The following is a 24,713-nucleotide window of genomic DNA, read 5'->3' as shown; positions in this document are numbered from 1 at the left end:
TCATTTTTATATTATTTTTATAACAATTTAATAGTTTTGTTACTTCCTGTGAAATATCTTTTCAAAAGTATATGAAAACTCTTCATCTAGTTTCTTACAAAGTAAATGCTAATAGTTTTCAATGATTGCTTAAATAGTAAATCAGATAGTTCAAAATCACAAAACATGCTTTGTTAATTCATTTGAAAAATAAAAAGATAGGGAAAAAATACAAACAATATACCAACAAAAAAGTGATTGAAATGACAGAATTGTTTTAGCAAATGATTTCATAAATTATGGGTTTAGAATCATTTTCTCATGTTTAATTTTAAAGCTCTAGTTGCTGAATAGAATAAAGACAATTTATAAAAAAAAGTACAACAGCAATATGTATACAACTGAAAACTTAATTTCAAACTTATTTTCAACACTTTTATTGTTTTTTAATATATATAGAAAATATACGAGCAAAATTTGCCTATATTTTATTGCTAAAGAACGGAGAAATAAATAAAAGGCATGAACCTTGTGCCTTTTTATTTCCAAATTCAAGCCCAGTTTATAAAATGATTTTATTTTGAAATAGCAATTAAATAATTCAATTCTAACAATCATAATTGCAATTTAATTAAAACTGAACAAGAAAAAGCTTTTAATCAGAGCAAGGCACTGATTACTCAATTTTTAAAATATTTTTTTTATCATAGATATCATATAAGAATTATCAAAATTATTAAATAAAATAAATTAAAATCAAATTAGATTTTTTTAAATAAAAAACTAAATTTTAAAAAAATTTAAAAATTAACTAAAATTACTTAAAAACAATATACTTTAAATTGATTTACTCAAACCAGTTATAATTAAAGAAAAAAACAATGCAAATAAAACACAAAAGAAAGAAAATATGTGAAAAATGCTTTTCTTTTTCTTGATGCCGCATTTTATACCTAATCAAATAAATATATACGCATGGATAGTAAAGAATTCAAAAACTATTTTAATGTTTATGAAAATTAAACATCAAAATTGTTGATTTTTAAAAAGGAAATACTTTATTTTTTTATAAGCTACAATTGAACTTTATAGACAGTAAATTTTCATACTAGGATTTATCTTTAACAGAAACTAGAAAAAAGCTATAATTTCTAACTAAGAACTATGATTTACAGTTATTTGAATTTCTAATTAATTCTAATTTTATGAACTCAACAAAAAAGTGACACATTTAACTAAAACTTATGTTTGAAACATTTGAAAATAAATTTAAATCTATGTTTTATATGAATTATGTTGCACAACTCAGTATTTATTATTAAGTTGTATGGTTAAAAGCACATGGATTAAAAGAATTGTAAAACACAATTCTTATATATTTTCACTAATAAAATTTTTTTTTTATTTTAGTTTCGTAAATTGTAATTTTTTATTTTTTAATTTTATATTGTTGCTTGATTTAGCTTGACAAACATAAAACAGTAACTATAACTTTGAGCACTGCTGATCACGCAATCAAGGTCAACATAAAATAATATCACAGTTATATATATAATTTTTTTCATAAAAAAAGCTCTCATTTAGAAATGGTAATAATTACAAAACAAGGTTTAAAAGAAATTTATCTTACATGTGCTGAGCTTCAAGAGCCTTTTCAAGTTTATTATGGCACATCACAGCATGATACCTTTGTTCTGCAGCTTTGAAATCAGGCTGAACTTTTAAAGTATTTTCAAAACAAATTGCAGATTTATTATAATCTGCTAAAACCTGAAATGAGAAGACATTACATGCAAATGAAAGAAAATTACAAATTTTCAAAACTTCAAGACTTTATTTTATAATATGCTAAAATCTGGCTTAAAAATATAATAATTTTATAAAATTATTCAACACTTGAAGCAGAAAAAAAAATTATTAAATCATTGTTTTGGAAAAAATAGTCATAAAGTTGAAGCAAAATTCATTGAAAAAAATATATATATTATCACTTCATATAGCTTTTGAACTTTTATAAGGATTTATCACATACCATTACCTAATGTTCCTCATATTCTTAAATAAAAATCTGTTAAAAATCAGTTTGAAGGTGTTGCACATAAACAAAATCTAAGGCAAACCTAACCCAGCATTAAAGCAGCTTAAGTCCAAAATTTGTTCTCAAATATATGTATAAAAATATGAGTGAATTATACTTACATTGAAACAGAAAAGTAAATTGAAAAAGAACAAAAGAAACAGAATGTAAGACCCTAACAGGGCTTCAGACACAAATAATACTTTTTAACAGAACAGTTATTCACATAAAAGCTCCAACATGAATGCATGCAGGGCGTGTCCGGAAGAAGTTCTGTGTTGCATTCACGCTCCTTATGCTCAATTTCAATTTGCTTTTCTATTTCAATTTAAGTATAATCATCTACTAGTATTTTTATAAATTAATATTCCTCGTGGATTAAAAGCTTCAAATAATTCTTTATTAATTTGAATTATTGCTCATGCAAACATAATAATCCTTTTTAAGTAGATATACAATCGATGAACTAAATTTTTTACAGCACTTAAAGGCTCTGCCTTTTGCTCACTTTGCCCATAAACCCCTATCTCATTCACAATCATTTTTAATTATTGAAAACAAATAGATTGTAACATCAAAATTTAAAATTATTCCGTTAAAATATCCTAAATTATTTTACTGTATTAACACAAATTTGGTTCCATTCCATACATTTAGTTTCCGATTCCGATGGAATAAAATTCAAAACTAATTATTTCACTTAACTATTTTTTGCGTAGAGTTGAAGTTAAAGTTGTTTTTAAATTAGTATTTAATTTTTGATTTCTAAAAAAAGTCAATAAATGTTTTTCACCTCAGTGATCTTTTAGCAGTAGTGTGAAAATTTAGTTCCTAACATTGTGGTTTATAAATTTTTATGGTTATTTTGTATTGAATTCTTTTAATTGCATACGTTGACTGTTTTATATCAAAGTTATTGTACATAATTTATTTACTGATTTAGAACTTGTAAGAACACAAACCAAATATGTTCAGATAATATGTTACATACTAAGGAAATATCGTAGAATTATTTTATAGGATAATAACATCACATTTAGTTTTAAGCCTTTGATTTTTGAACAGGAATAAAATTATGAACAAGTAAAAACCTTTAAAAAAGGGATAAATAAATAACTTACTTATGTTATTAAAAGATAATAAATAATTTACAAAAAGATTATATAAATATAAATAATTTACAGCCTTAATAGCTTTCAATAATTTATGCCAATTAGAGTTCAAGATATCTATACCTTATTTATTAAAGACTATATCAAGAGATTTTTCAGATGGATCAGAATGCACAAACAGTAAGATAAAATTATTTCTTTTCTATGATCTACAGAGATTATAACTAAAATAATCATCTTTTATTAACTACAATCAATATATAGAGGTATTAAATTTATTTTGCATAATACTAATTCTTACATAATGATACTTAAAGAATAATATTTACTAGGGCTAGGACTGTTTTTTTCTTTTTTTTACATTTTTTATTTACTTTTTTATAGCAGATTATTTATAGTATATTTTTGATTATTTATTCTTAATTTTTATGTTTTTACTCTTGTTAGTCAATTTTTTTTATCACTTTTGATTGATATTCGTTTATTTTAAGAGGATTTCGTTTGTGAATTAGTTTTTTTTTCTTTATAAATTACTTTAAATTACACATTTTAAATATATTAAAATAACAAATGTTGATGATGATCTGAGTTTCTCAAGAAATAAGAACTTGCTTTTTTTGATGAAAGACATTCTTTTGATTTTAAGATTCTCATAACATTTAATGTGGTATATGTGTGGTATATATTAAATTCATGTGGTACATATTTACATTTTATTTAAATTATAAATTACATATTTTAATTACTTTTTTTAATTATATTTATAAATATGGGATACAAGCTAGCTTTTTGAAACAAAATAGTATAAGATAAAAATGTGGCATTAAAAATATAAAGGGTAGCATTTTTCAATTTAATATTTTTTGGTTCTAATAACCACTCTTAAGGGCATTTTTCAAGAATTCTTAGGAAGAATATTACTACAAATAAATTTATAAAAAGATTAGAGAATTATAATTAAATTGGAATAGGACAAAGTATGAATGATATTTTTGTTTCATTAACATAAATAGCACTTTTGTTTTGTTAAAAGTTATTCACAAGAAAGCTCTCATATGAATACATGCAGAGTGTCCCCTGATAAGGTCCTTTATTGCATTCATGCTATTTTTTGTTCCATTTTAATTTACTTTTTCAATTTAATCATAATTCTCTAATTGTTTTACAAATTGTTACGAAAAAATGTGATCAGATGGTTAACAAAGTAAATTTGAAAAAAAATTACTTACAGCATAAATGTTTCCAAGAGTAAAATGGCATATAGCATTTTCTGGCGCTATGTCCACAGCAGCATGGACGGCAATAGCAGCTTCTTCTGATAAATGGGCATGGTGCAAAATATTTCCTAAACTAATTAGTGATACATCTTTGTGTTCCCTGAAAAAAAAACTTCTCCATCAATACAATAGTTTTTAATTAGAAAAATATTTGAAACTAAAAAAAAAATAGTTAAAAAAAAACAGAGAATTTTTAAATCATGCATGTGCAAATGTTAAACAATATTATAATAATCTAACGCAATCAATTTAAAGATGTAGCACATTTTTTGAAGCCATATTTCAGCTTCTTGATGTATCAAAAAACAATGATAAAATCCACTAAAAAATTCCAAATATAACAAAAAAGAAACTGAATTTCCTCTCTTTGCAATTATCTTAAAAAAATTTGTGTCAACTTTATTTGGAATAATTATGATACAGAATTCCAACTTATTTTGATACAGAAATAATTTTTTTAATTAAGTTGTTATTTATTTTAATTAAGTTGTTAGTTGTTAAGACAATTTCTAAATTGATTGCAATTATACAATACGGTAGCAAGTCTTAAAACTTTTATTTAAAAGTAAACCTTTTATATGAATTCAATTAACATTTTGTAATAAATGAATATACAGGATATTTTAGAGGGAAAAAAACCAATCAATATTGAACCACTAGAAAGATTCACTTAAAACTTGAAGAAGGATGCAGTGTGTGTTAAGAGATTTTTTTTTAGCATGCACACTCTAATTCCTGTTTTTCAAAATGCAAAAATGCAGCATTTCTGAGCCTATGACAATCATCAAAGCCACCCAATTTTTCTCATCTCAACCCATGCAACTCATTTAATTAGGGCAATAAAGACAAAGTTTAAGCACATAATTCCAAAACCATTGCCAAAAAACAAAATTGCTATACGAAGCATTGATGTTTTGCCATTTGTCCATCCATCATTATCCAGTAATAGCAAGCATTCAGAACATGCCATAATTTAAATCTTAATATCTGAAGTTATTTTAAAGTTTTCATAGAATGATTGAACTCTTAAACTTTTACGAACTTTTCAAAAAAAATTTATTACTTAATTTTAACTCAATAATTGAAACCCTTTCGATATAATAAACATCCCTGGTTAAAGTATTGATCATAATTGTACAAAACATCCCAAAAATTACAACTAGCAAAATTATCCACTCTAATCAAAGTGGTAGAATATAATGTTTCCATAAAAATATCACAGTGCTGAATACAAATATTTTTCAAGGAATGCACTTCAAAAGATACCTATTTCACAAAAATGTGTGCTATGGTCAGTGGTTGCCTAACGAAATGAATTTTTAGAAATCACACTCATAAAACAGTATCAGGCAAAACTAAAATATGGAGTAGTAAGATTTTTGATAAACCTGCTATAAAATACTAATTTCTAAAATTTTTCAAAATGTAGATTTTTCTTTTATTTTTATTTACTTCTAGAATTCAGAATATGGAATAAATATTTGACAGACAACCATAATAAGTGAAAAATTAGAACATAAAAGAGCTGTTTGACACATTTACCAAGCGAGTTTAGAGCATTTCTTGTCACTGAATTGTAAAACACAATTTCTGGAGATTTACAGTATCTGCAAAAAACTGTTTTAAAAAACACTGAAATTAGATATTAAACTATATAGTTTCTACATAATCTAGTTTTATTTATTTATTTTTTTTGATTGCTAAAATCATTCTAACTTAGGGTAAAAAACAAGGATATTTTCAAAAGTCTTTCCTTTTTTTTCAATTATGTCCTTATATTTATTATTTACTTTATTAAACATAAGTCTTACAGTCAAATACAGGTAGAAGGTATCTCCAAAAGAAGATAATGTCTTGAAATTTGAAAAAGCATATCCCCTTCTTCGTACTATAAGTATTAAAGTGTGGCTTCTTAGAGTGCAGAACAGTTACAGAGGTGAACGGTTCCTCACACAAAATGCAGTCACGAGAATCAGCAAGTTCAACGTGACGTACATATAACTGCAGAAAGCCATGTCATTCAATTTGAAACCCTAATAACTAGGGAGGTCCTTTGGGACACATGATGTTAAAAGGTTCTCCCAAAAAAAAACAAGAGCTCGCTCTCTGTAAGAAGTTGCACATTGATTGTTAATTTGAAGTCAAACTGCTTACAGGAGATGAGCTAATCTGAGGAATCTTTCAAAAATCTATAAACAGACAAACCCTAGATTATCTTTCTAATAATGCTGACAGTAGGAATGTAACGGGTGTAATATTGTTAAAAACCGTCATTATTTAAATTTTATGAAAGACATGTTACAAACCTGGGAGAATAATGAAGTGCTCGCCTGATGCACTCAATAGCGTTACTTGCATTTCCATGGATTCTCCAGTAATAAGAAGCCATTGTAAATAAAACCCAAGAAGTTTTGTTCTAAAAAGAAAATTTTAAAAATTCAATACATGCAGACAACAATAAATTAATTTAAATTTTTATTTGTTTGCAAATTACACATGGGAATATTTTCGGTTGTAGGAGTATTCATAGAATTAATTCTATTTAACTAATACAGGGTAATAAACAAACCTAGTTCGGTCGTGCACATAATCAAATGCAAAAGCACCACAAAGAGGCATCTCTCAGTCCGTAAACCAGACAAAAAGAATAAGGATTAGTCTAGTGATAGTCTGAAAACATGAATAATCAATGAATCATCTTCTTCCATTATTCAGAGAAAAAAAATTTATTAGTTAATTTTTTTCTCCAAAGAGAAGAGGCTGGGATGCAACTTTTTCGTTTAAGTAAAGAAAGATTTTTTTTCCTCAATGCCATCAATTTGGAATAATTTCTGTTTAAAATAAAAATTTGTAGTTTTAACTATAAGTTAGCATCATTTAAAACTATGAAGTAATAAAGTTTTAACCATTATTATCATTTAGTTTTAATAAGTTGAGAAAATACTCATTAAATTCTGGGTTTTAAACATCCATTTTCGATTATATACTTATGATACACTTTCAAATACTAGTACTTTCAAATGTTTATTAAATTTAAGTAATGGATTAATTTCTCAGTTTTATTCTTTGTTTATTTTTGTACCTTGTTTTTAAAATAATATACTGTTGCATGAAAATAATTATCTATCAGTTTCTTTTAAACTTATTTCGATTTACCTTTGTATTCAGGAATCTATTTCCAAAGTCAATAAATTCAGGTTGCAAGGTTTCTCACTGAATGTACGCCTCAGTGAAATAGCACAATTTTCCTAAAATCTTTTCTGATCAACTTCCTATCTTAATTTTTTATTTGAAAACATTTCCATTTTTTTTCTTTTCTTGAAAAAAAAATGTTGTAAAGAATTAAAAAAATATGCCACACAAAACAAAATTTTCCAAACAGTGAATGACACAATTTTTTAGTCCTTTGTTTCTCCATCTTAAAAATTATCTAAAATATATGTATTGCACTAATTATGTCCTGATTTTTTATTAAACAATTTTTTTACTGATTATTAATTTAAACAACAATGAAGCCTGCAAACAATAATTAGCTGGCAGAACTCTGCAAGTTGAATAACTAATTCATTTGAAATTGAGGGCACATAAATATTACTTAATCAGGATAAATTATGTATTTTAATTAGACTATGAATGCTAATTAACATTTAATCTATATAAATAACAACATGATGTATAAAAAATTTAATTGAATATAAAGATGGAAAATCACTTTTTGAAGAGCTTCATGAATTAAATGCCCATAGACTTCTGGACTTTCTATACTTGTTATGGCAGAATGAAGACTTTCTTCCCGAGTCATTGTAATGTTGTTGCGATCTCTCACGCCCTAAAAAAACAATAACAGACATCAGTAATCTTTACATTCAGTGAATATGATTATTTATACACAAATATTCAATTGCTTCAATAAGTTCCTTTTCCATAAAAATTGTAAACTCAAGATTTTACCAAAAATAAAAAATATTAAATCACTTTTATAATAATGATTTCTTATAATTGTTTAGCACAACACATGTTATTCAGAATCACCCTCGCCTTGCAAGGAACGAAAAAGATTTAAAACAATAACTCTCACTTCAACAAACCACACTGGCATATTTATTAGACTAATTTATGCCTAGATATCGTGAAAATATAACAATCTAGTTTTCATTTAGAAAAATTATTAATCTGTTACAATAATTACTAGTCTTTAGAAAAATGAATCATTATTACTTTATAAAAATTAACTATTAGTCTATTTATAAACCTTTAGAAAAATGATATTACTATTATTCCACTGCTGATTAACAAAATCTCATCACTTAAAAAAAATTTTATATACTTAATATGAGTATTGCAAAACTATATCATCAGAAATACTTTAAAATCAAGTTAATATGATTTGCAATATAGAAAAAAATTTACAATATTTGACAAATATTTTAGATATTATTATTTTGCTGAGATATTTTTACAAGATATAAGTGATATTTTATCACATAAAATATTTTAGTCAATATTATAATCAGTACTTTTGATAACATTATGAGTATTTTTTTTAGCTTGACATTTTTTTTATAATATAACAAATTTGGGATTTTGAATGTCCTAAACTGGTTTTAGATAGGGTATGCCAGATTAACTGCTGAACTAACTTTCAAAATGGAAGTTTTAAGTCAAAAGAATTTAACTTAAAATAATAAGCAAATATATTTGCTGTTGAAACTTTATTACCAATTGAAAATGAAATACCAAATATAATCTCAGAAATTATTCTTTGCTTAAAATTATACTGATAAATTATAAAATATATAAAAATTGTAAAGATACATTTCATTAATTCAAATAATGTCTATAAAACTATGCATTCAAAGATCATAATACTTTTGAATAGTAATTAAAACAAAAGCAGCTTTATCTTTAATTTCTTTTATGTATTTCAAAGATTAAATTCCTGCATAAGAATTAAAGTTTAATAATAATTTTTTTATTTTCTCAATTAAAGTTTTCTACCATTTTTTTAACTGTTTAGTATTATTGACATAATTTTTTTTACACAGCTTTAGATTTACACAGCTTAAGACAAAAATGTTAAAATCAACTACTTTGAGTTCTATTATTTTTAATATTTTATAAAACATTGTAAGTTTATACTTATAATTTTGCATTGTTTAACATGAAACTTTCAGTTCTTAAGCTGGGAACAAATTACACAAAGGGTTACAGAAATCAGTCAAAACCATGGTTTCTATTATTGAATCCCAACTCTTCTGAACCCAGATATATGTGTTAAGTAAAAGGCAAACTTCATCAGCACCATTGATTCTTAAACCTTAAAAAATTCTTATTACCATCTCGAGATACAAAATAAAAAGTAATTTTTAATGACAATGAAAAGAAAAACATTTTTAGATGACACGCTCAACTGAGAAAAAATATTATGAGGTGATAAATGAGTTTAAATCAGTGTTTGCTTTCAAATAAACAATTCAAAAATGAAAAATATTGAAGACAATTTAGTGATTCTACAATAGCAAGAATCCTTCTCGCTTAAATTAAGATATAAGTCAAATAAAGCAGATAAAAATAAACTGAAGAATAGAATAAAAATATAAAAAAAATGATAAGTAAACATGTTTCAAGAATTTCCAAATGCTTCAATAAAAGTTTTATGAATTAAAAACTTTTTAATGAATTTAAAAACTTATACAAATGCTTGCAAATATTTCATGGTATGTTTTTTATGCTTTATACAAACCAAGTTAAATTTTAAACAACCTATACAAGAGAAAAGTATGATTTATAAAAAGTTAGGGAACTGATTTGTTATGTCCTTGCACCTGATATTTTGCAATTTTTTTTTCTATCAGCAACCACTTTCAAAACATTTTTATTTATGTCAGTTTCATCACATGCAAAAAACGGAATCAAATATTGGAACCTTATTAAATTTTTAAATATTCAAATATTGAATGTTTGAAAAAATCAAATATTGGAATCTTATTTAATTCACTTGCATTACAATCAATTTTTAACACAAAACAAGTATTTCCTAAATAAAAAAATAGCAGCTCTATAGCAAATACTTATCCCCAGGCATCAGTTTTGTTATCAGTAAGCTGCAAATTTCATAAAAATATGCATGCTAAATTATTGATTAACTAAGCTAAACAAGCATTTAAAAAAATACAATGATAAACACATTGAAGTTACTCACTAATTGAATATGTATCCTGTTTTTTTTTTCTTTTTCTTCAAAATACTTTAAAATTATACTAAATTTTGATCATCATTTTAGCAGAGACACAGCAATATAAAATGGACTTCAAAGTCATATTAAATATTTCACATGCAATGAAATTTACTTCTTAATCGTGTGTAAATAATTGTTGTTTTTTTAAAAAATAAGCATCTTTCAAGCACTTTTTACATGTAAAATTATAATTAAGGTATGCAGTTTTTGCCTATTTTTAAAAGTTGTTGTTGTCAGCCATTAAGCGTAGGGGGCGCGATTGGTCTTGTTTTCTAGTGGAGCCATCTATGTTCAAGAATTAGACTTCTGTCACATCCATACGTCACACCCGTTTATAGAGTGGACCCATTCATACATCCATTCATTCATCCACAGATCAAAATTTTGACCACAACCAGAGAACGATCTATCTCCAATTTAGTACCCTACATAAATATCATTTGCTATGGGTGACCAAACAGATTTAACGTGCACCAGTCACCATTTACTACATGGGGGGAGGGTCATTCTTTAAAGTTTTCGTTTATACACTACTCTACAATAATCGATGAGACACTTTAAGTTTCTGAAATTTTATTTTAAATTTCTCAAAAAAAAACTTAGATAGTTATTTTATAACTTTATGCGTGTTTAGGTCACAAGATTTCTCATATTTAACAATGTTTTCATAGGTTTGACTGACTGGCAATAAATTATGAGAAAAAAAAGGAGGTTTTAACACCTAATATCAGAAAATAGAGTAATAATCTTGTAACTCGTCTCAATTACTTTGGTTACTAAATGCTATAATTACGTAAAATTTCATAAGAATAGCTTGAATATTTATAAAGATATTGACACTTTTTTAATAAAAAAAAATTTTTTTTTGCCTTAGGTATTTAGCTATAGCTCTAAAAATATTCAATGAAATTTTTTAAAAAAAGTTTAAGCAATTTATCATTTACAAAATTATAATATTAATTAATTTACAAAATTATCAATTATTATCAATTTAATTCACAAAATTAATTTACAAAATTATCAATTATTATCAATTTTATTCAAAAATTAATTTACAAAATTATCAATTATTATCAATTTAATTCAAAAATTAATTTACAAAATTATCATTTTGAAATTTGAATTAAGTTTGTTAAAAATTGAACAAGATATGGACATTTAAACTACTACTTCAGTACTGTGCATGAATGGAAAAAATTATAAAATTTTTTTCCCCATAATTTTGTAGAGAATCGTATTTGGTAACTAATAAAAAAAGTTCGACTTGAAAATCTTGAAAAATTTCAAGCAAATCTAGCAAAGAAAATAAAGCACTTTTTACAACACCCAAATGAATGATTAAAGTGCTTTTAAAAAAACAGAACGCGAAAATAAGCACCTTTAAGTACTTTTTTAAAATGCTACGCATCCTGTTAATCCATAATGCAGTAAAGTCAACATTTCTATGCTCTATTCAAAACAAAACAGCATACCTCTAACTAAAAATGACTGCCTCACATCCAAATTCTACTAAAATTCCATGCATAACTTCAAAATTAATTTAAACTTTCTTAATTTTTCCAAACATTGTAAATATATATATTAAAAAACATCTGGGCAATTCTTTAAGCTTAAAATAAACATCAGTGTACTGGATGTCCGAGCAAATTTGTATCAGGCAATGGCATGTAAAATAAAGAGGAATGAAGATTTTGTGTAAGCGCATTTCTTCAAAATTAATATGAAAATCCATTACTTATCAAAACAATCAGACACTTCTTTAACCTTTAAAAAAAGCATCAGTGTAGTGAATGCCGAACAATCTAAACAGATTATATAAATTATACCAAGCAAAAGAAAATTAAGGCATTAAATCAAAACCTTTGCTTCTCCCACTCTCCTGATCATTACATTCAAATTATCTGCACACACAAGTACAATACAAATAGCACATTGGTAGTAATTATTGCGATTTTCGGAACGAAAAAGTCTCCGAAAAACGGCTGCAAATGAATGACAAATTAGCACAAAAATTTGCTATATAAGTTTATATAATAAGAAAAGAACATACTGTTAAATGCTCATATGCGTGCATGCTGAAATCAAGGTTAACAGCTTCAGAACAGTTTGGCTTCATCAATTCCGTCTCAGGTTCCAGATTATTTTTTCCTTGTGTAAATTCTTCACTATATTTTGCAAGAGTAAAAACATGCGTTATTGACACTTGCAACATCACAAAAGTTAACATCAAATAGACAATTATAAATACAAATATTCTACAGAAAAACAGTAAACAGCATAAATTTATAAAATGCATAGATAATTTGCTATTTCTCTAAATGAATGAGAGAACAGGGACTTTGAAGTTAAACAGAAAAAGTTATCAATTATACAATTTACAAACAAGAAAAACAGGATTGATAAATTTATTGTAACCTTTAAAAAGAAAGTCACACAGAATATGAATGCCCATAAGCTACAACTACTTCTAAAGCTCAGGATAAGCATTAAGCATTCATATTACTCTTCCCTCATTCAAAAGAAGTTCAAGGTGTTTTACATTTATTGTGAGGAAACATGGAACCTGTGAAAAGGCAAAAATGGCTTCTTCTAAATTAAATGACTAAATTTCAATAACTTGATTGCAATGAATAGTTCAGTGTGGAAACTTTAATGGACATCAAAATGATATTACGTCTATCAAATAGCAAACGGAACTTCAAGCGTTAGTCGTTGTAATAGAAGGTCACTCTAAAGAGCATAAGGCAATATTTTAGATTAAAAATAAAAGACATAAAATATTCAATGATAATAAAATAGGAAGAAAATCCACTTACTCAAACTCTTTGGATGGAGGAAAAGGGACAACCGTGCTGGCATACAAGTCAAACTCTGTGAGGGGTTTCTCTGCAGCCGTGCAGTCCTCATCCGTTGCATATATTTTGCCTTCTAAGTTTGTCTCCTTATCCTCCCTTCGATCAATTTCCTCCTTCTGAATCATCAACTGCTGTTTCAGTTCTTCAATCAACACAGCTCGCTTTTCTTGCTGCATTAAGGCAACAACATCATATGGTCTTTTCAACGAGAACACAGAGTCCATCTGTAAAATAAAAGGATGTTTTGCAGAAACTAATTCTTATCACAAGACTAATAAAGATTTAAATCAGTTTGATCCAACTGTGCAAGACTTAATTTTTTTTTAAAGTATCATTTGAAAAAAACTATAATTTAAGATTAATTTAAAAAATTAAAAATAAACAGGGTCGGTATGATTTAAATCGCTTGATTTTTCTAAAAAGTAATTAATTTAAATCACCTGATTAGAAGAATAATATAACATTGATTAACTATTTTACCACTTAATGTTAAAAGATTGTCAGACTTATCAGAGATTTAACAAAGTTTGAAGCAATGAGATGAGATTCAACAAACTTTATTTTTATTAAAAAAAATATATACTATTTAAAAAATCCTATAACTTTATGTTACGTAAAAAAAATATTTTGTCAACAAACAGGGTAAATAAAAAAATTTATTTAAATTAAAAATTTGATTGAAATTGCATTTTCAAAATCAAAATTTTAAAAAAATAATAATAAAGCATTGATTAAATATTTTACCACTTAATTTGCGATCACAATTCTTAAATATGCCATTTCAGGAGAATACTAGTTCATTGTGCCCACTTCTCTTTGCTCAGATATAGGAATGCAAAACAATATTTCAACCTTCCACAAAATTTTTAAAATTTAGGTTATCAAAAATATTTTGTACAATTTTATATGATCTTATGTAAGAATTATGTTTAATGAGTTCCATACAGTGTCAAAACTTAAAACATTCTAATCAGTTTGAAAATCAAGACAAAAACTAAAGTATTTCCTACTGCAATGACAATTCACACGCTAATGGTGAAAGCATGTGAAATGTTGCCATAGGTAAAGAGATAACAGGGTTCCCACTCAATTTCAGAAAAAAAATCCCCTGACTTTTCCAGGTATTCCAGGCAAATTTCAATGAAAATCCATACCATATTTTATCTATACTACGAAATTTTTCATTAGAAAATTTGGATTTTTTTATTTGTTATACCAAGTGTTAGATTTTTTGTGTAAAATATAGATCATTATATGAGGAAGGAAGCAATTCAGTATGTCTAAAATGTATAATTTTTACAATAAATAATTGTAATAGATGTTAGAATTATTTAACTCGAATCTCAATGACTGAGTATTGTTATAGACAAGTTTAAGACTGGTGTTTTTATCAGGAATAATGAAGGAATTTTCCAGGCTTTTGTAAGAAAATTGCAAATTTCTTTGACTATTCTCTGATTTTTAGAGTTGAAATAAAATTCCCTGACAATTCCAGGTTTTCCCTGTTCTCCCTGACCCGTGGGAACCCTGAGCTTGCCAATAAACATCTAGAGATGAATATCTGATATTCATCTCTAGATGTTTATTGGCAAGCTCTGCTCAAATGTAAGGTAACACGCAGAGTAATTTTTATGACAAAATGACAATTTTTAAAGAACAATTCATTCCTAAATCATTTTCAAAGAACCAAATTATATACCTGTTTTAGAAGTTTTAAGTAACTTAAAATTAAAATATGCTAAATCTGGGTTGGCTGGTTTAAAACAAAAATTTTTTATTCAAAGGTTAAATTTTTTATTATTTATATAAATAGTTTTAATTCAAATAGAACTACAAATGAAAAAATATTGCTTTTTTTTCATAAAAATTTTCCACTTTTAATTTAAATACTAATTGGAATCTGCATATTTCTCTAAATAAACATAGAAATAATTTTTAAATGCTTAGATATCACAGTTTTCCTGCAAAAACGCATGATAATAATTGGTAGTATGTGATACATAATTGATGTGAGCAAAATGTTCTAAAAATGCTTCATATAAAATACAGCATCACCAAATCCATTTTTCAATTGCATTTAAAATTAGTCAAATAATGTAATTATTAGAAAAGAGAAAATAAAAAGTTATAAAAACTTCTTTTTAATTTTGTTACGACTGTTTTTCGAAGGCTCCGTCGTCGTAATATGCAATGATGCTTTGATTAGAATAATATTCTATTTTTATAACTGCTGTTAATTTGCAGTTGTTAGTCAAATTCTGCTACCGGGTATCTGAGCCATGGAGGTAAAAAATACGGAGGAGATGGCACTCCCCATTCTCCGCTGTAGTGACGATGAGCCTGGCGCAAAAGCTGTTGGCCATATTGCTTCTCCACAGAAAACAGCTGTAGACGTTCTTCCCGATTTGGAACTCATTTTTTAACAAAATACCTCTGCTCTAAAACATATTATACCTATTTTTAAAGAGTATAGATTGCAGATAGATAGTATAGAAGAGATATAAAACTTGCTCAGCTTTAACTTGGATCAAATTGTTATTTACAATACTTATAAATACATTGCAGTAAAAAGAGTAGAAATTATACTTAATTTTTAATATTTTCAAAAATAATTTTACTTAATTTGGAAAAATTAGGATTTTCTTTTCATTTTAGCCCTTTACTAAAATTTCAAAGCTATACAGGACCCTCCCATGATGTACTAAATCTTTGAAACAATGTACTCTCCAAAACAATGATGCAGGCAATGTTTATATGTAAGCAAGATGGCTACCAGTAGGAAGAAAATGCTTCATGTAGAAACACGAGTGCCAACTCCTTATTTCTTTCTCTAAAATCTGAGCAGGTATGAATGAACATGAATCCGTTAAAAATGAATCAGAAAGGAAACTTTACTTTTGAATCTTCTTGCAAAAGTCCAAAAGGATTAATCTAAAAGCTTCATCATCTATTGTGTAAAATTCAAAGTAACAGAAAAACAAAAATGGGTTAAAGTGTAGAATTGGGTACTTCTTGGATTAAGCACCGTACCTTAAATATTTCACTTTTTGTAAAATCTTCCTTTTTTCTTATTATTTTTATCTCAATTTCTTATAATTAGAAAATCTCTCGCTTACCTCATTTTCCTTGTTTTCACTCAGAACATTAAAAAAAAAGCCAAAATAAAAAGGGTGCACAGTTGTAAATTTTTACAAAGAATTACACATTACTCCAACACTTTACTAAATACTAACAGGAATTACGGACTTGAACTATTGAAATATTAAAATTATTAACATGACTATTAAAATAATATCTATTGAAAAATATAGCTCATAACATATCATTGTATTTAATAAGGAAAATAGTCACCTCGAATTTGAATCAAAAATGATTTCTGTACATAACTGAGACAATGATGCTCAAGACGTGCGCGAAGGACTTCAAATTTCTAACCGGTAAATTAGCCAATTATTAAAAGTATTAGTTAAAATTCTTAGCCAAAGGTAAATCTTTCAAATTTCATCTGATTATTGATCTTTTAAGATAGAAAACTCCAAACCAAAATACATATAAATTGAATTATTTTATAAAATTTAAATTCAAATCAAGCATTATTTTGCAATTGGACAGCATAAAAGAAGATGAAAAATGTAGATATTTTATAGTCTTTGAAGAAAAGAAATAGGTCAGTATTAACTTTTGATAACTTCTTAAGAGTAGAGCAGTAATATAAGGATAAACCCTTTGCAATATTATGTTATTGTCACAAGAAAACATATTTTCTACAAATATATTTGGATGAAAATATACATCGGCTATCACATAATGTGTTTTATTGACACAAACTTTAAGAAATTTAATTTTTGCGTGATCCTGTATTTTAGGGTAGTTTGCCTCCTGCTTACATAATCCTTCTTGTTACTTACATTATCTAGACTTAATGTAATTCCAATTGGTTATGTGATGTATCTAATGGAAAATATTGTAATTGAATACAAAATACAGGATTTGTTCAGAAAAATTTCCTTTACCTATTTTTTAAATTATTTTTTTTCTGGATTAAGGGGAATATATACTTTTTATTTTGGTAGAAAAAATTATACGGTAATACTTTCTCAAAACACAATTTTTTTGCTGAGTTTAGGATTTTATTGCATTGCTGGTGAATGCTTAGAGCAAGTCAGGATATAATAACATTATAGAGGATGCTCTACCACAAGAGAAACTTTCAATGGCAAATTCTGTTTCCTCTCTACCAGTATTTTAAAACTTTGGTGAAAAGTAAGTTTGGGTAAACCAAAAAGATAAATTTCTTACTGCATAATCCCAAATTATTCTGCCAAATTTATTTACATTTTGATATATTGAAATATTTTCAGCATTTGAAACTTCGTGGTTCACTCTACATTTACCTGTAATTTAAACTTACTTATATAGGTTAAAAAGAATTTGTTATGAATAATTTCTCCCGCGATATAACGTCCTCTAAAAAATTGGTGCTCTAACTTAACTGTTAAGCTCATTATAATCATCTTTTATTGATATAGCGTTCATGTTAATGACATTGAGTACATAGATGTTTTTAAATATTAATTCAAAAAAACAGAAATCAAGATATGACTTTAAAAGTATTAGTTGAAGCAATTCTTTTGATTATGCAATTTTACATTGAATTAAAGAACTGATCATTTTTTTGAAGAACATGAATACATTAATAAAAACAACAGCGTTTTTTCACAACAAAAATCATGCGTGATAAACTAAACCTTTTATCTAAGATCATTTAAATTAAAACGTAAAGAAAATACATCAGCCCAACCATAATTTATTACCTGAGCTTGTATTCGACCATCTTCAGTTACAATCCAATGAGTTAAAGCAGTACACTCATTAAAAATAATTAATAGGCATGTAAACAAATGGCCTAATATATGAGCCATTATAAAAATATTAATTCATTTGAAGTTTTTGTAACTAAATGAAATTACAGATTCAGAGAGAACATTTAAATTCAATAGAAAAAACAATTGACTTTAAATGATGCATCATTATAGAAATAAAAACAAAATATAACTCATGATGGAAATCGAAACTTTACAGAAATTATTGTAAATAATGAACCAAAACCACTTGATGAAAAGTAACAGTTCTTCGGATTCACCGTTACTTGGACATCGGTTTTCAAATTAAAATAAAGACTTAAAAACCTTGATTGGCTTTAAAAGACACAGCTGTATTTTTAAAATACTGTTAATAAAATTTTATTCTGATTGCATATGCTTCTAAAAACCAATTGCTAATTTATTTTCTTTTGGTTGGATTACGATTACAAATATGCGTCATTAACATTACTCAAATTTTGCCCTTAATTGGAAAATAGTTGAAATACATAAATTCAAATTTATGTGTTTTAACTTATTTACATCTCTTAAAAGCCAAGAAATGTAATTAGAAAATTTTAAATAAATGAATGAAACAGATGTTTTAGGGAAGCATAGAACTAAATTCAACAGCCATCAACTATAAATATGGGTGCATTTCGGTTTGACGTCATAAAAAACTTTAATGGTGCTTTGCTTCAACAGTGTTTGAACGGGCATCTCTCTCTTTCACTTTAATTCTCCTTTTAAATCCTATTTACTTTTTAAGTAAAAGTTACTAATTCTAACTTAAAACATGGCAAACAGTCAGATTAGACAAAATTTCCATGAAGAATGTGAAGCTGCAATCAATAAACAGATAAATATGGAACTTTATGCCAGCTACGTCTATCTTTCAATGGTGAGTAAAATTGATAATTAGAGGAAAAGTAATGAGTAATTTGTCTAAGCTATCATTGAATCAATTTTCAATTCCTGTTCGATTCAAATTAAACATTCTTGATTTTCATATATTGAATAACACAATATAGTCAAATATTTAATGTTTTATGTGCTTTATGCTAATATTTTTGGATGTTAATAGACAAAAAATTTTTTTTGCATAATCAGCTTAAGTAACGAAATTTTTTGTAACATCTTATAGTAAAAATTGTAAGTTAACGATTGATTAATAAATATTTGGTTGTACCGGCTGACGCCATTGTCGGATTTATTGCGCAGTTAGCATGAACAGTCTATCTCTGAATGACCATCTTGCAGTTTTTATAATCTGACTGTTGTTGCATAAACTATCAACGTATTTTTTTAAATTTAAAATGTTGCCAATTGTCATCTTTGTTATATGGTTGATCTTAAATCACTCTAAAGTTTAATCTTAATGAGAATATAGCCAAACAATGTGGAATAAGCAGTTTTATTTGTGCGCTTTTCCACGTTTAATACAAATTTAATAATTTCTTCCTTTGGATATTTATTATACATACTTATGCTTATTGAAACACAATCCAAAAAATTTTGAGATTTTTCAAAAATATCTGTAATTATATCATCGTGAATCTGCGTGCTGTGTATGATGTAATCAATTTTAAGAATGAAAGTTGAAATAAATCATTTTCATGCGTGTTTTTATTTATACCTATTTTTGCACTATTGAAGTAGTGACAAGTATGTGATTCTGCAACTTTTTACTTTCGTAGAGTTATTACTTTGATCGAGATGATGTTGCCTTGCCTGGATTCTGCAAGTTCTTCAAGAAGAGCAGTGATGAAGAACGTGAACATGCTGAGAAATTCATGAAATACCAGAACATGAGGGGTGGTCGCATTGTTTTGGCACCAATTGAGGTAATTCCATTTAGTATTTACTGTCAACAAAAAATATTTTATTAGCACACTTTTTGATTTGAAGTTTTGATTGATCATGCTTGAAACTATTATTGCTCACATAATAATGATAAGTAAAATTTTTACAAACACTAAATTAATGTGAAACATAATAAATATATTCAGGGTATCTGCGCACCTGGAAAGTCATGAATTTCAGTATTGAGCAAAACTTGTCATGAAATGGCATGATTTTAACTATTTTTTTTTAAATCGTGGATTTAGGTCACCATAAAACCTAATTTTTAAAATTTAATTTACCCCTCCCCCCCAATTTCATGGTGTTCCGAATATCTGAATTTGTAACAAAATCCCCACTCACAGTCATATTTGATTATAATATAAAATGTTTTTAATATTTTTTGAAAAATTATGTTCTTTCAAAAAATGAGGGAAAAAACATAATTTCTAGAGCGAATTATCTTTTAAACTTCTGCGAATATAATTCTGCAGGAAAAAAAGAAAATTATTAGCTTTTGGTATTTTTTTCAGCTATTTTATTGCTTCAACTCTTTCTTTACTCTATTTTTTTAAATTTAAAATAATCTATAAATATGAAGAGGCAGAGTATAACAGTTTTGGTTATACCTATCATTTCAATTAATGTCATTATAATGCACTTTTTAAATTATATTGTTGCCTTTTTGTCGGAGAAAATAGTAACTTCGTTAAGTCATGAAAAATTCTTGGAATTAGTCGTGAAAAGTCATGGATTTGAAAATCTAAAGTGTACCAGATACTCTCTATATATCTGGTTTTCTTGAATCATCACACAGAAAAGAAAACTACATGTTTGAAAGAAATTAAGGTCTCTTCACTAAAGTTCTTTTTTTTTTTTTAATGAAATTAAAGTTTAACAGATTTAATTACCCGATGGAGGAATGCCTGTCATTTTCCAAAACTGGTTTTTCTGTATGCTGATGCTTTATAGCTTTGTATTTTATGGTTCATATTTTATTCTTGATAAAACTATGTTAAAATACATTTTCAAATAGTATTAAAATATTCACATTTAACTCTATGTAGGAGAAAACGTAGCGCTAACGGTAAAGCATTTTTTTTTTTTTTTTTTTTATTACTCTAAAAATTGAGAGTATAGAAACTGTTTCTAATTAAAAGGATTATTAAACTAGATTTTACTATTTATTGAGGCTTTATTCCTTTTAAAAAAAATGTTTTTAGCTCCCTTAAGAATTGAAACATTTTGTCGCACAATGCAGATAGAAACAAAAAAAGCCATTTACACTTTTTTTTTTTTTTTAACTATACCCTTATTTAAGGACAGAAGAGAAAAATGTTTTAAACTAGGAATGCACAGCCTATGACTGAGAAGAAAAATCTTTTACAGTCTTCGAATTAAATATGCTGTGTAAGTTAAGATGTTTGTCCATTTTTTACAAGTCATCCTGCTTCTTGCTTACTCATTGTTGCCTGCTGGGAATATTTCCATATTGCCTGTTGTGCCAACTATAATTGGCAGGGCTCCAAATGAATTTTAAACTTGCATTGTATAAAAATGAATTTTTTTAAAAAAAAATGTAGAGGTTTGCCTGAGGGTAGCTATGAGTTATACTCTTCAAGGCGGACCTCAAAAAAAAAAAAAAAAAAAACTTTCACAAATATAATGGGGAAAAAAATATTAATTAATCTCAGATTACAGAAGTAGCTCAATAAAGTTTTTTAAAAATTAAACTTATGAATGAATAAATTAACATATGAGATAAATAAAAAAAAATTAATGTTTCACATATTGTATCTGTTGTAATCTTGTGCTTATATTTAGATTTATTTGAATGATGAACTAAATATTAACATTACACAAAATATTTTACTTATTTTTTGTTCCTGAAAGTTATGCGTCTCTATTTCATAACTCACATTGATCCATTCAATGTACCTAAATCTAGTTACATCTATATTTTCTCTTTCTAATCACTTGAATTTAAACAAAGAAATAAATTATTTTAAAACTTTGACCAGTTAAGAAAATCTTCATTGTGAAGTTATATTGTGCTGCTTTAGTTCCAGATTTTGTTCTTAGTTACTTTCCGTCTGTTTTGTCTTTGACAAACCGTAAAAATTTTATGTTCAAATGAATATAATTCTATAAATGATAAAGTTTTTAAATATAAAGTCAAATTTTAAAAACTAATGGAACAAGCTCTTTTCTCTTAACTAATTTGGCTCTTGCTAATTAGGACAAAAAGATTTTGCAACAACTCATTTTTTTTTTTTTTTTTAAATATAAAATTTTGGGTATTGGCTGTAGTATCTCCTTACCTGTTAACTTTCACTCTTTATGAGAATTGATTTTCCAAGTGGTAGTAAAACAATTACCAAAAAACAATCTTTTTCTAAAATAGAGTTGTATTTTGACCAGGTTGAAATTTTCTATTATAAAGATTATGCTATTATATACTTGTTATTATTTAGTGGTTATTATTATGTAGTGGTGGTCAAACTCATTTATAATTATTAATATTATTCAAAATGTTTAATGGAGTAACATGAGTTTCGCTACCGCTATTAATATGAGAATAAAATTTTCCAGAAAACAGAAAGAGTTGGCAGCTAATGTGTCAAAATGTTAGACATAGCTCAATATTTATCTATTAGACAAAGCTCAACTGTTATTTATTAGTCATAAATGTTACGTTTGTATAACTTTTCACATTTTTCTTAATGCAAATTTAATGAGTACAGACTTTATGCTTTTAAAAATAATTTTGAATTTAGATAAAATGAAAATTTGTAATTTAATATTATCTATAATCAAATCTTACAAATGAACTGAATAAGTTAAGCTGTGATTTCATTTTTAATCTGTTTGAAAGAGAAATGGTAGATAGCAATAATCTGTGTTGATACTTTAAGAGCCCTTTAAAGTTTAAACAATGGGAGGAGATTCTTAAATAATGCAAAATTAAAAAATAATTTTGTTATGAGCAGGACCAAAGTTGTTGTCAGAATGGTACTTTCTACCTTACATTACGAGTTTTCAGTTGAGAAAGATTCAACTTAGAACATTAATATGTATTATTGGGCAAATGTGTACATGCATTCCTTTTTTAATCTTTAAAAAGGAGAGATGGTAGATAGCAATATAATATATGTCAATACTTTAAAGGCCCTTTAAATATGCGTCATTACATCAAGAGTTTTCAGTTGAGAAAGATTTGAAAATTAATATGTATTATTGGGCAAATGTCGTACATGCATGAATGGGTATTTGTTGGTGTTTAATATCCATCTATCTCATGATGGAATTATTATATTTTTCAAGATTACTTATTTTTGGATTATGATATTTAATTAATGATTTTTTACTTAATTATACAATTTACTTTATACCTATAAATATGTGATGATTTGATTCAAAAATTTGCTTTGCTAAAGTTTTTGAGTTGATTTATACATGTATTTTAGATTTCAATTTCCAAGATATTTCATAATACATATTTCAATATTTTCATTTTAAGTATGAGTTTATTTTTTTTATTTCATATTTTACATTCTTAAATCTCTTTGTTGACTAATTTGAAAACTTAAGAAATGGGGCAAATAAGTGCAACATGAAATGAAGTTTGTGCATACCTGCAGAATTTCGTCACTTGAAACATTGTTGAAATTATGGCATAAATAATTATTTGCATGTAATGGATTCCATTACTTTGTTTCTTATGCAAAGCAACATAATTTTTGTTCAGGAAATGTTTCTGTAGATGAGAAAGACTGGGAAAGTCTTCAAAAATCTTTCTTTAGACAAATACTTTTTGCATGTTGAGAAGGTAGGGATATTTCAAATGTAAATTTAGTGCTTCCATGTCAATATAACGCCATACATTTAATTGCTTGAAATATAAATTTAACTACAAAAGTGTACCCATATTGAAGTGGTGAATTCTAATTTAATGTTGAATTTTTTCTAGAAACCAGCTGTGGAAGATTGGGTAAGTGGTATTGATGCCATGAGAGCCGCTTTGGAGTTGGAGAAAACTGTTAACCAGTCTTTACTTGATCTCCATGCTATTGCAACCAATCGTAATGATGCACAGGTAATTTTAAACAGCTTGCCATTTTTTTAATATAACTGTTTGTTGTTCTTCCTCAGTAAATTTAACTTTCAAACAAAAACATTCATATTGGTTTGTTTGTTTTTTAAAAAATGACCAAATTTGAATTTGTTAGTTTTAATCTTATCCTTCTTAAAAAAATTATTAGGAAAGCTTAATGTTTTTTTTAAATAGAACCAGGGTTGGAGTTTTTGCCGGCAAAAAGGGGTTTTTGCCAGGACATTGGCAAAAACCTGGTAAAAACCGGCAAAAACTGGTAAAAACCGGCAAAAACCAAATTATCTAAATTGCTGATTAAATATTATTACAAAATACTTGAAACAAATTTAAATCAATCATAAGGAGGTAATTGTTCTC

The 24,713-nt window shown here is 26.4% G+C and overlaps 2 protein-coding genes across 5 annotated transcripts in view; one reads left to right on the top strand and one right to left on the bottom strand.

The window, feature by feature from the left end:
• The window catches only part of LOC107441974 (tetratricopeptide repeat protein 17), a 59,331-nt gene extending 40,652 nt beyond the window's left edge, over positions 1-18,679 (bottom strand). For 3 of the 4 annotated variants that reach the window (XM_071179021.1, XM_071179023.1, XM_071179022.1), the window contains exons 1-7: positions 18,353-18,642; positions 13,500-13,762; positions 12,734-12,848; positions 8,158-8,274; positions 6,752-6,861; positions 4,398-4,545; positions 1,610-1,749 (exon numbers count right to left, since the gene is read on the bottom strand). In XM_071179021.1, the coding sequence (XP_071035122.1) occupies positions 1,610-1,749; positions 4,398-4,545; positions 6,752-6,861; positions 8,158-8,274; positions 12,734-12,848; positions 13,500-13,762; positions 18,353-18,460 (1,001 nt within the window). In that variant the 5' untranslated portion in view covers positions 18,461-18,642. Of the gene's footprint in view, positions 1-1,609; positions 1,750-4,397; positions 4,546-6,751; positions 6,862-8,157; positions 8,275-12,733; positions 12,849-13,499; positions 13,763-18,352 lie in introns of all 4 variants that reach the window. The other variant, XM_071179020.1, reaches the window with a different exon arrangement.
• Positions 18,640-24,713, top strand: part of LOC107441975 (soma ferritin) — a 9,496-nt gene continuing 3,422 nt past the window's right edge. Inside the window, exons 1-3 of the mRNA XM_016055395.3 lie at positions 18,640-19,301; positions 20,098-20,244; positions 24,213-24,338. Of these exons, the coding sequence (XP_015910881.1) occupies positions 19,197-19,301; positions 20,098-20,244; positions 24,213-24,338 (378 nt within the window). The 5' untranslated portion in view covers positions 18,640-19,196. The remainder of the gene's footprint in view (positions 19,302-20,097; positions 20,245-24,212; positions 24,339-24,713) is intronic.

This window comes from Parasteatoda tepidariorum, chromosome 3 (assembly GCF_043381705.1).
Source record: "Parasteatoda tepidariorum isolate YZ-2023 chromosome 3, CAS_Ptep_4.0, whole genome shotgun sequence".
Taxonomy (NCBI): domain Eukaryota; kingdom Metazoa; phylum Arthropoda; class Arachnida; order Araneae; family Theridiidae; genus Parasteatoda; species Parasteatoda tepidariorum.
The sequence above is the reverse complement of the archived record's forward strand: the minus strand, read 5'-3'. Positions and strand labels throughout refer to the sequence as shown.